Source organism: Pseudonaja textilis, chromosome 2, assembly GCF_049901715.1.
Source record: "Pseudonaja textilis isolate UNSWEBS1 chromosome 2, rPseTex1.2, whole genome shotgun sequence".
Lineage (NCBI taxonomy): Eukaryota > Metazoa > Chordata > Lepidosauria > Squamata > Elapidae > Pseudonaja > Pseudonaja textilis.
In genome coordinates this window covers 151,561,266-151,573,269 of record NC_141991.1, presented here as the reverse complement: position 1 = coordinate 151,573,269, position 12,004 = coordinate 151,561,266, and the positions used below count along the sequence as shown (strand labels likewise).

General features: G+C 39.2%; 1 protein-coding gene across 2 annotated transcripts in view; it reads right to left on the bottom strand.

Moving 5' to 3' along the window:
• LOC113446898 (nuclear factor 1 X-type) overlaps positions 1-11,311 on the bottom strand; it is a 34,467-nt gene extending 23,156 nt beyond the window's left edge. The window contains exons 1-3 of one of the 2 annotated variants that reach the window (XM_087925977.1): positions 11,092-11,294; positions 10,769-10,905; positions 2,759-2,881 (exon numbers count right to left, since the gene is read on the bottom strand). In XM_087925977.1, coding sequence (XP_087782103.1) covers positions 2,759-2,881; positions 10,769-10,868 — 223 coding nt within the window. In that variant the 5' untranslated portion in view covers positions 10,869-10,905; positions 11,092-11,294. Of the gene's footprint in view, positions 1-2,758; positions 2,882-10,768; positions 10,906-11,091 lie in introns of both variants that reach the window. The other variant, XM_087925979.1, reaches the window with a different exon arrangement.
• Between the last annotated feature and the right edge of the window lie 693 nt (positions 11,312-12,004).

Here is a 12,004-nt window from a genome sequence, read left to right as displayed (position 1 = left end):
GTAAAAGCTTTTGAAATGTGGTTCCTATACTATGCTATAACTATGAGTAGAATACGCCTTCCACAAAAAGTATTGGTGCCTTTTATAAAATAACTGTTTGTTTAATTATAGTGTCTTTTAGCTAATGGCTTTCACCCAAGCTTGGGATCAACGGTATCCAATGTATACTTTAAATGGCAGGTCATTTTCTTAACACTTCACCTATTTTAGCATACATCTGCTTCCTTTAATATTATGCCTTTTCTTCTTTCTGTAATGTAGATTATATAATTCTTTAACCTCATTACCTGGAGTCCTATATTGGCTATTCCTTGAAAACCTGCTTATTATATACTGTCACTTGCTGTCAGAGACATTACAAGACAAAAAGAAGAGAGAAATCAGTCCTGGCCACAATAAATTCTTTTGTTAGATCACCAAAGTAGTATTATACTATGAGCTCATACAAGGTGGAGATTTGGTAGAGACTCAAGCAAGTAATGGCCTCTCTCCAAACATACCACTGATATTAGTTCTCACAAAACAACTTGATCTTCATAACTCCTACATCTTTCTGACAATGCACTTTGATTGGCACTAAGTTTACAATGATACTGCCCCTTTAACTGCCATCCATGGCAGCATCCAAAACACAGACAGGCAAGGAACTCTTCAACCTACTGATGTTTAAAATGTTAGTAGTCTGTTTACAAAACCTGTTTGATGCTTCAGGGCAAGCCATTTGACAGTGCAGCTTAGTGGCTTATCTAGATAAGAGGAATGTATTATAAACTTGTTTGTTCTATTCCTTACCTGAATCACCTCATCAGATATGTTGCTACTTGAATTAAAATGCTTTCTTCTATTTCTTCCCTCCCTCTACTGCACATATATGTGCAACCTCTACAGTTCCGTACAAAACAGCTGACAATGCAGTACAACATCACTGTAAGTGATATAAAGTCATTATTAATCAGAAACCACATCATCATCCTAAGAAAAGCCAGACACCAAAATCTGTTATAGCATCCCTAAACTTCAAACTTTATGCTTATGGCTGATTACAAGAAATATAAATACCTCCAACGTATGCATCTATATTATGGTTCTTCCAAAACACTAGTCATAGGCATTTGTAAATAGCATTTAAACAGATTCTCTGCTCATTTGATCTAAGCACACAGGTTTTAAATGCCTTGGCTGAAGGCTGAATATGCCATGACCTAAACAAGGAAAAGGTCATAGCCTGTTCTTCAAGAAATTGAAGAAATTGGGGGTGGTGCGAAGGTTCAGTGGTTAGGTGTTGGGTTTGAGACCAAAGTGTCACACGATGGGGTGAACTCCTGTTCTCGCCCCAATTCCTGCCCACCTAGCAGTTTGAAAGCATGAAAATGCGAGTGCAACCTGTATCATAGATACCATTTCAGTGGGGAGGAAATAGCACTTTGTGACATCATATCGGTCACGTGACCATGGAAATATCTTAGGGTAGTGCTAGCTCACTGGCCCTTGAAATGGAGATGAGCGTCGCCCCCTATAGACTGTTATGACAAGCAGAGTAAAATCCTCAGGGATTTCTTCCTTTCCTCTCCTTCAAGAAATGATTGCATTTCTTTTTGAAATGCCTATTTCCTTATGACTCTTCCTGTACAATGAAAAAATCTTCAGATGTCTTTCTTTGGATGGATGACCCCACTGTCACAAAAAATGGCAGATAGAAGACAAATCTAGTGTCTTTTCTGTGCTGGCACCTTGATATTTTTGAGTCATATGACTCTGCCTGCTCTGATGGGATTTTAATGCCAGGGGGAAAATATTTTAAAATCCCCTAAGCATTTTAAACTGATATTTTTTTTCTCCAATGATTGGACTTCATTACATTTTCCCATCTGCTGTTTTTCATTTTAATGCTGTTATTTTATGATGTGCATTTCATTACTTTTGTTGTACTATTTTATTTTTATTTTCATTACAAGACCACCCTGTGAAAGTGACTTGGAAAGGCAGCATATAAATAACAAAAATAAAAATAAATATTAATTTTAGAAGTGAAATAAGTGTAGCCATTCAGGTTCCAAACAGACTCTCAAAATAGACTGAAATATGGACTTTTAAAAGATTTTAAGAAATATACTGAAAATACATTTGTCATTTTCACTCTCATGGGGCTTAGGGTTCTACTTCAATTTCAAGCACACCTCAGAGAAGCAAGAATAAGTATTTCACCTTGAAACAATAAGTCACTAGAAGTCTGACAACTGTCAATGTATCAAATGTAGCCTGTAGGTTAGATTTGCCTTTCTTAGGGGCAACCTTTAAGTCTCCTATTTTTTTTTAAAGAAATATTTAAATGTAGATATCCATTCATTCTGAAGCTTCCTTTTCCAAAGCATTTTCAAATGATCATTTGAAGCTATATATATTAAACTGGATCTCAATCCATCTATGCACTGCTATTAATTTCAACTTGGTGCTGTTGGCTTTCAAGTTAATCTGATTTATCAAAACCTTCCTCTTTATATGCCATCTTAAGGATAAATTGTTGAGAATGCAGTTTGCAATCAATGTATTAAGCCATTTTGGAAAAAAGAAAAGCAAGCAAGCAGGGGAACAAAAGACAGAGGAAGTGAGAGAAAAAGAGACAGCAAGAGACTATTGCCAGAACCAAGGTGGTTGAATCTATTGACATGCCCTACCAAGGAGACAACTTTGTCCCTTGCCTCCCGTCTTGCCCACAATCCACCCATTCCCCCCCCTAAGAAAATGGCTTTGTTCTCACCTGGTCTGACTCCTGCTAGGACAGGCAGCGGGTGGTGGGTGAAAGCCATTCTCGGGGAGGTGGTGTGGGAGGACAGGGCACTGCAGAAATCCAGCTTTCCTGACTTCTTTAAAGAAGCCGGTCCTGGCAAGGAATCAGGGAGAAAGTTCATGGTTTAACAGATGGAGGAAAGATGGATTAGTAGTTAGCCATGCTCTTTCATTCACTTCTGTGGTCCAACTTATGTTCTACAACAGATCTAAGGGATTATATTGGGAATGGCTGCTTTCAATTTTTAGTTTCTCTACCTGTCACTTTTATGAATTGTCAGAAGCAGCTCACATATCTATTCTGCATAAAAGCCAACAATGAAGTAGAAGTAGATAGACAGGTAGCATTATTATTCATTATTTCTACAGCACTTAAAATATACTATTAAGAGCAATCTCCATGTGTCTCTGAGGTGCCTCCATCAATAAAATAAAAATAAAAGTAAATAAAATCTTCTTTGTGTCTGGTTTGGAATCTACATACATCTAGGCAACATACAGAAGTAGCTGCCTGCAACCAATTCCAGGATTTTTTAAAAACTTATACTCCAGCCTACCGTACGGTCCTGGGATTCATTCAAGCACATATCCTTAGCTTCCAAGCGCAGACTAGATTAGCCAAGTTCTACCACTTGTTAAGATTTAGATCCATCAATCAAGGTGTGCAATAAATTAGTGTTTGACTCCATCAGGTTGCAATATTTTATTTCCTTTCAAGAATCTATCTTTGCCCCCTTCTCTGCTACTCACTATTCCTTGTCCTAGAGCACATCTAAGTTTGTTATATCTCAGTGACAAGATGTAATTTGAATGCTTATTAGGGTTTTTCAAAGCCCTGTGCCAGATCAGTTTCTTGCCTTTGTTCTAAAGCAGTCTTGCTTCAGTGGAGTTTGCCATGCGATTGAAAATGCTTATTTGCATGACAAATGCTACTCTTCCTTTTATTATTAAACATCAATATAAATTTGTTCAAAGGCTGTTTTAAGTTTGCTCCACAGTTCCCTACAAATACCTAGATTTATCACGTCATTTGAGCAAGGCCTTAGTTGGAGGCCAGGAGAACTAATAATAGCCAAAAAGTGAAGAAAGTAAATAGTAAAAGGCATGGGGAAAAAAACTCTTAATAATTCACAAGAGAACAATTGAAATTGATTATTTTCCAGAAATGGCTTCACTTCTTCGCTGATCAGCACAGCTGAAATACTTTTCTGATGTATTTTTCCTGACTCTCTTGATTCCTACTTCCCCCCAGAAATTATTATTTATTACTAGATTTATATTCTGTTTCTGTTTTGTATAACTCAAGGCAACATCCATACGGCAATACTCCTGGGTTTGGGTTGGTCTGAGAGAGTGACTGGTGTAAAATTATGTTTCCAGCTTCCATGCCTAGAGCTTACCATATCCTAATCTAACCCAGGATGTTATCCACTATGTCAAGGGTCCCCAGCCCACTACTGGAGCTTGAGCCTTTCAGAACTGAGCCTCAGAAGTGGTGGGCAAGTACGTGCATGCTCCTTTTGTGCAAGTGGAGCTGTGGGCGCACACTTGCCTGCCACTGTCCCTCTCCCTCCTTTCCACTGCCAGTCTGCAAAGTCAAAGAGGTTGGAGAACTCTGCACTATGTGAAAGTGACTCTCTTAGCTTGACTGATACACTTCTGTGAAGTATTGGTGGTGGGGCAGATATCATCAAGGTGGGAAACCAAAATGCCAAGCACATGTCTGTCTTCAGTTTATTTATCTATTTGTTTAAATGTTTAATCACAGGGTTGCCCCCCGCATAAAACTTTGTATGTTGTGCAAATCTGAGAAACCAAGCAGGCTATTCCACTTTCTTCTATCTTATATACTAGGTTGTGGTAGACTAAGGCTTGCTAAAAGAGGAAAGAAGATCAGCCTGCATTTTAAAAAGAATTGTATCTGATGACCTCTCACAAGGCCAATAAGAAAAACTCAGTAAAATCAGACATGGGAACAATCAGCCTATGCAGTTATATCTCAAGGATATAATTACTGTAGTCTGTTCCTAGGAAATAAGTACAATAGAGTATATTATAAAGTATAAAAGTACATTATAATTAAAGAATCTTGGAATGTGTTTGTCATTATCAATCATCTTTTTCTTACATATTACAAGGCTTAATATCCTTATACTATAATACAGTATATAAGTATCAAGAGCAATAAAAGATAGTTTGGTCTGTTCTCTTCAAATAGTTAAGGAGACTATGGGTTCTTAGGCAAGAAAGCCAGTTGGGTAATTTGGGGCCAGTCACTCCCTCTCAGCCCATGACACCAAATTTGGTTGAGACAAGCCAGTTGGCCACTTTCTGTCACAACCAATGGATCAACACTTGGTTGATCTAAAAAGTAGATTCTGCATTTGTGGGAAAACGCTACGAAGAAAAAAATGCTACGAAGAAAAAAAAATCCCAACATTTTAAATGTTGCTTTGAAACTGTTGTGGGACTCAGTTTTGACTGATACACTGATGATGAAGGATGAAGAATTTGAACTGCATTTTTGTCCTGTTTTTCATATTTCATATTCTTTCATACAATAGACAAATACATGTAGTAATTTTATCTTTGAATGGGAAAGTTGTGAATGACCGAGAGTACTTCTGCAGTTGAAATTTGAAATGTTAGTTACTTTGCAATGGGGAAATAAATGCCAGTCCTGAAGATGAAGAAATATGTCAGGGTGTGTGTGTTAAAATGGCAGAGCATGGCTGAAGGAGAAAGAGGAGTCTCACAGCATTTTATTTTCAGTATAGTATCAGACTCCAGAACAAGTTTTATGGGGTAAGTCCAATAGCAACTTGAACAGACAAATTACATATTTCATTGAGGATAACAGCTTTTATATATTTGGGACTCTCCAGGAAAAAAAAAAGTTCGCCATAACCAGCAGTGCAATAGAAATGAACAAATATTATGACCAAGATGGACACAAAGATTCTGTACCCATGCTGTATAGAGTGTCCATATAAATTAACAACAAAAGAAGTAAATTAAGAAGTTCAAACTTTAATATTTAAAATGTAAATGTGGAAGAATGGCATATGAATTGAAAGCTTTAAAGCTTAAAAGATAAGTGACTGAAATTTGGATGTATTCAGAAATAGTTGGGTATACTCAAGAACAAAATGTTGAGCTGTCAGAGAAGCTCAGATCATTTCATTTGGCCAGCTACAATTTAGAAATTGTGATATGTGCTTAAGGTTCTTCAAGTCAAAGCACTTATTACTTTATTCCCTCAGGCAGCTGCTTAGTGAATAATGCCTCTTTTCCATAGTTTGGCTATGTCTTGTTTCAATAGATACTGCTGTCATCAGTATATATCTCTCATTATATTGAAGTATTTATTAAATAGGTTTGCAAGTTTTATCTGCAAAGCTGTTTTATTATTTACTATTAATTAATATAGCTAAATTTCATTTCTGTACTTGATTTATTCAGCAGTTTGAATTATCTGAGGCCAAACAAAGAATATTGCTTAACAATGCCTTTTTAGAACAACCACTTGAGAGTTATCTCCCTGATTCACAGGATGATAAGGAGGTTCAGCACAATCTCAATAAAAATAGACTTTAGCCTTCTGGGGAGTTGATTTTCTGGTCTGGGTAGGCCAGAAGCGATGCTCAGGGTCCAAACCTCCAGGGGGGATTTGGTCTCTTGCTCCTCTCGCTTAAATGGCTCCTTCAGAGGTGGACCAGCTGATAGGATTTGGGAGATGCCAGAATGACTTCGGGCACTGGGAAGCTCGGAACATGTCCAGTTACTCCACAGACAGAGCTTTGATGGACTAAGGGACAGAAGGTGGGATCAGAGGGTGAGCTCAAATGGCATCCCGATTCCTGCAGAAGGAAGCTCCAGGGCTGGGCTTGGGCAGGTTAGGAAAAGCAATCCTGGCTGCCTCTTGGGGATGGGAACTCTCTGCCCTTCCCATTTGCTGGGGCTGTTGGTGTAGCGGTGGTGGAAGGCTCATCCCATGGAGCTAAAAGACAAGGCTGGATGGCATCGGTCTAATGGGCAGGGCCCACAATAGGCAGTGACAACAACTGGCTATGCTGCCTTGCCCAGCCCCACTGTCTTTATTTGCCCGCAGCTGGGAAATGGCGGGCGGCTGCCCAGAGTGTCCAATGAGCCGTATTACATGCTTTACTCTCTGTGTCTCTGCCTCCAACCTGCTGCTTAAAGGGCTGGCCTGACAGCTGCGGTGCTCGAACCCACCGATGCTGCGTCGGCTGTGGGACCCTGAGGTAGGAGTGCAGTGCAGGTGGGGCAGGGCCGAGCATGGTTTATTGGATGCCCCAGGTTCACATCCAGCTGGCCATCACTGCCAGCCAATGAGTGGCCAAGGGGCCAATGAGCTGCAACTGCTGACACCCCCAACCACCACGTGCTTGCTGCCTCCTGTGTGTGCACCCAGGGAGACCACCCAGTCAGAAGGGACCAGGACCAAGGCGGCAAGGGCCACCCCCTTGCTGTCTCCAGGGAAGCTCCATGGGCCAGATCCAAACACATCACGGGCCAGATCTGGGCCGCGGACCTTGAGTTTGAAATGTCTGAATGGACGTAGTATATAACCAATGCTTGAGCAGGGTCCACAGTATTGTCTGGGATGCTACACATCCTCTTCCTGACCTGTTTTCTTTATTACCTTCTGGGAGGAGGCTTCGTGGTATCAGAAGCAGGACAACTAGATTTTGTTCCATACAGTTATCAATCTTGTGAACTTTCAAGTCTTTCCGCTATGTATTCAAAATGGACAGTGATTAGTATATTGTATATATATGTGTGTGTGTGTTTGTGTGTGTGTGTGTATACACACACACACACACACGTATATATATGGGTCTAGATTTGTATACGTGTGTATATAGCATATGTATATATATGATGCATGGGTAGTTATATACTTTCTTTTGAAAGCAGGCAACAGAATTTCATTTTTTAATGTGTGCCAATGTGCTCACAGTAAAAAATAATCACAATAAAGTTTGCCTTGCCTTGCTTTGCCTTGTATAATATGCTTAGCTATCATAAAAATTCAGTTACTATGACCTGACTGTGGAATGGAATATAGAAGAAAAGGGCAGGGCAGCATAGTTAGAACTAGAAACACAGCAACATTTCATTGTACCTTGCTAGAATTAGCTGCTGTACACAGCTCTGATGTTGCTGCCCTGGAGTATCACTGATTTGTTGACTCTTGGACTCACCCCTAGACTCCACTCTAATGCACACACAAGCCATTGTTATAATAAACCATCTGTCTTTGGGCAGTTCACTTCAGTGTGACATACAATAGAGATAGGTGATGTAGTGTCAAAGAAGGATTTCTTTTGTGTGTGCATTCTTAGATCCACGCTGTGAATTGAACTTGATTAAAAGCATCCACAACCTGGGAAATATGATTTTGAGTTATAAAATGCTGTCTCAACAGATACAAATCAGGAATCTGGTGACATACCCCTTGAATATTGGAGGACCAATCTGTATTGGTCCTCCAATATTCAAGGGGTATGTCACCAGATTTCTGCTTCATGCAGAAATGGGCCATTCCTGTTCATCACTATCTTTCTAATGCAGCACAATCTGGCACTTCAGCAGCAGGCAAGGGGGGCGGGGGGGGGGGCTTGAGAGAGAAAAGCCCCCAGCCTGTTATCTCATGCCAGCTGCCTAACACCTGATACCTGTGCATAGGGATAGGGAGGGGGGCTGCCAGCCAGCTGTGAACACCTGTCTCTGTCAGACGGCTGGATGGTCTCTCCAGCTGTTCATACAAGCCCTGCAGCTGTGCTGCTTAATTGGTGATTTGTTCAGATGGTTGGGAACAAACCTCAACAAGACAAAGGAGGAGGAGGGAGATGAAAGAAAGAGAAAGAATGTTTTTGAATACAGCTTGTTCCACAGCCTTCAGCCCTCAGAAAATGAAGGAAGACCCAAGTACAAAACAAACCCACTCCCATAATTATTCCCTACAGATCAGCGGAATAATTTTGATTTATCAAATATACTGCAAACACAGAGGAAGTGCAGCTTATAAAGCATTTAAGAAACTGGCTCAAGATTTTATGTGCTGTATGCTGCATTGGAACACTCCTTTTAATGGAGTATTCGCCTATTTTCTTTAGAAGCTACCCTAGAAATTGGAAGTAGAGTATCATCTAGACAGAGCTGCCCACTGTTCTATTCTGACAGTAAGTGTGCAAATTCACAAACCTTTTCATATACTTTAGTAACGCTGTATTTCCATAAATATGTACAAAGAGGATGCTCCTTTTTTCCTATGGCATCTGACTTACAAATTTATGTATCCACATAAACTATCTACTGGTATATTGTGGGATAAAGATATTAATGTGGGAAGAGGTTCAGAAGAATAGCTAGAGTTTCCATGTTGGCATATAAAAATAATGAAAATGTAATGAAAAGGACAATACAATATTAAGAATCTTCTTTTCGTCTTCTATGTCATCCAAGACTTACATTAATTCCCACACCTAATGGGCTACTGGCTGATCATGGGGATTAGATATGATCAGCCAGTAGCCCATTAGGTGTGGGAAAACACAGTTGAATTGGAGATTACTTTAAATGATGGAAGCTGTAACTGTATACACATACACCTCACCACAGCTACTCTCTGGGCTGACAGTATTTCCAATAAAGCAAATTTAGTTTTTGTGAAGAAGATTGAATTTTTAAAATATTTTTCTTCATTCACATTGGTTAAAGAAAACAGGATAATTTCTTCTGGAATGAAGGAAAATACCCTGCTAAGCAAACAGATGAATACCCAAACAATAAGAGCAAATTACTATTTAAATTTACAGCAAAAATTTTATGCAATAATTAAAATATACTGTATACCTTATTTGGAGAACAGAGCAGAGCTCAGCTTTCCTATATCTCATATGTGGTCAAACTTACTTCATCAGCTCTTTAATCAGAATCGCCAGAGAGGTTTCAGATAAACCAGGAATATTTGGACCATAGATAGTCAATTCACTCTAGCCACCAGCATCCCATTCCTCGTTCCTATTTATTCCACTAATTCCAATACAGCCAGAATCCATTCTTGTAAGGACAGTTGATTTCCAGTACTATAAGAAATCCCACTATGGACAGCTGCATTGCCTTACATTGGAGTCCATTGCTCAAACCTTCAAACTAGGTAGCAGTTACTTCATTCCCATTATCCTGCACACAAATTTCTTTACCCTGACATTAATCCTTTTTCTCTTTATTCATGAAGATTATGTCATGCACATATTCAACATATGCATGCCAATATGCTCTCATTCATGCTCACAAACTAGCATCTTTGAGGTAGTTATCTAGATGTGTCAGTCTGCAAAACTACACAGACCATAGCATGTTTGTATCACAGTCTTTTGAAGTCTACATGAATTTCATTCGATGTGTACAATTTACTATTGGTTCCATTATGCTTATGTAGTATTTCAGAACACCTTATTTCACTGGGTTTCATGCTGGGAATCTTTATATATTATTGCATGCCATGTAGTGTTTTTTGCTAGTATTCAAAAGATGAGTTATCCACCCCATGTGCTCTGTGCAGGTTTAACTTCATTTTGTAACCATATTTTAAATGTGAGATTCCACCTGTGTTTAGGTATGTGTCTGTTAAAGGGCTATGCTTCAAATTTGTTGTAAGCAACCGTATACCAACTTGTTTGAACCATTTTCCTAAACAGCTCCTTCCAGTCTGTAGAATCCAAACAGAGTTCACCTGAAACAAACATAATTGTCACTTGTCCTATACCTTCTTCATTAACAAAGCATTAACTAATATGGTCACTGTATTGGAAGAACAGATGTCATTGTGGATGAAATCTGTGCAGGCCTAATGGAGATGGTAAAGGAAGGGCAAAGATCAGACTAGTCCTTTTACTACTGTTTTCCATCTCAATATGTTAACTGATGAGGAAAGACTGTTGCCTCTTACCCGCATCCACATCATTGGGCCAACCACTGGATTGGCTGCTTCCAGCTGCTGGGGACCGTCCTGTTCCAGGATAAAACACATCATCTACTGGACTCTCCATTTCACTGTCATCTAGTGACTTAGGCCGTTTGGTGGAACTGCAGTGGAAATATAACACAGAGGAACAGAACATAAGCAACAATGTAATGAAATACAGGGTTAAGTACTTACTACCACCACCCTCACAGTTGGGACTAATTACTACAAGAAATGCCATTTGGTTTTAAGAATCTTTCAATGAATTCAAAGATTTCTCCACTTCACAAAGGTTGTAGGAGACCTACCTGCTAGAGGGTGGAGATGTTATTGACCGTCTACCAAGAGCCACTTGATTGATGTTGTAGTAACTGGGACTCTCCAGATCAGCCAGAGAAAAGTTTGGACCAGACGCTGTGGCAACAGGAGCTAAGAGGTAAGAGGCAATAACTCAACAGACTGGAAGATAGGCAGCACGAGAAAAACAAATGCTCAAACTGATTTCCTGTTGAGTTTCTTGAATTGAAATAATACTCCCCCAAAAAAGGAGTTGTAAATGTGACCAATCACAGAGAGTACTGGTTACAAACGCATTTGTACCATATGCATGCAGATTCAGGCAAAATCATCCAATTTACAGAATAATTTCAATGGAAGTGGGGAGGGAGGGAGGGAGGGAGGGAGGGAGGGAGGGAGGGAACAAGGAAAGATTTTGTTTTGTTATCCTTCAATGTCAACATTTGATTGCAATGGAAGTTTGAATACATGGCACATAAAAAGTCTGCATAATTCTAGAAGTTGACAGTAAAAGAGCATTCTTCTGTAAGTAAGATATCACAAAAGTGAAATTACGAAGTGTGAAGAATGCATCAAATAAATCAATGCCTTTATTACTTATTTTAGATTTTTACCCTCTTTCATCTCTATAGAGCTCCAAATTGCTCACCAAAAAGTTAGAAATATAAAATAGTAAACAATAGAGAAGCATGATATTAGACTAAATATTTAAAATATTTAAATCATTAAAACTTATTGATATACTCTCAATAAACTCATACTCTACATTAAAGATCTAGAAGACTATTAGTGAAGAACGATGTATGTCTCTTGAATTTCAAAGTCCAGGCATAACCTGTTCTATATTAGCATACTCCAAACATTGAATCCTGATTGGTCCACACAGACTGCAACCCGATTGGTCAACTGAACAGCCGTGATTGG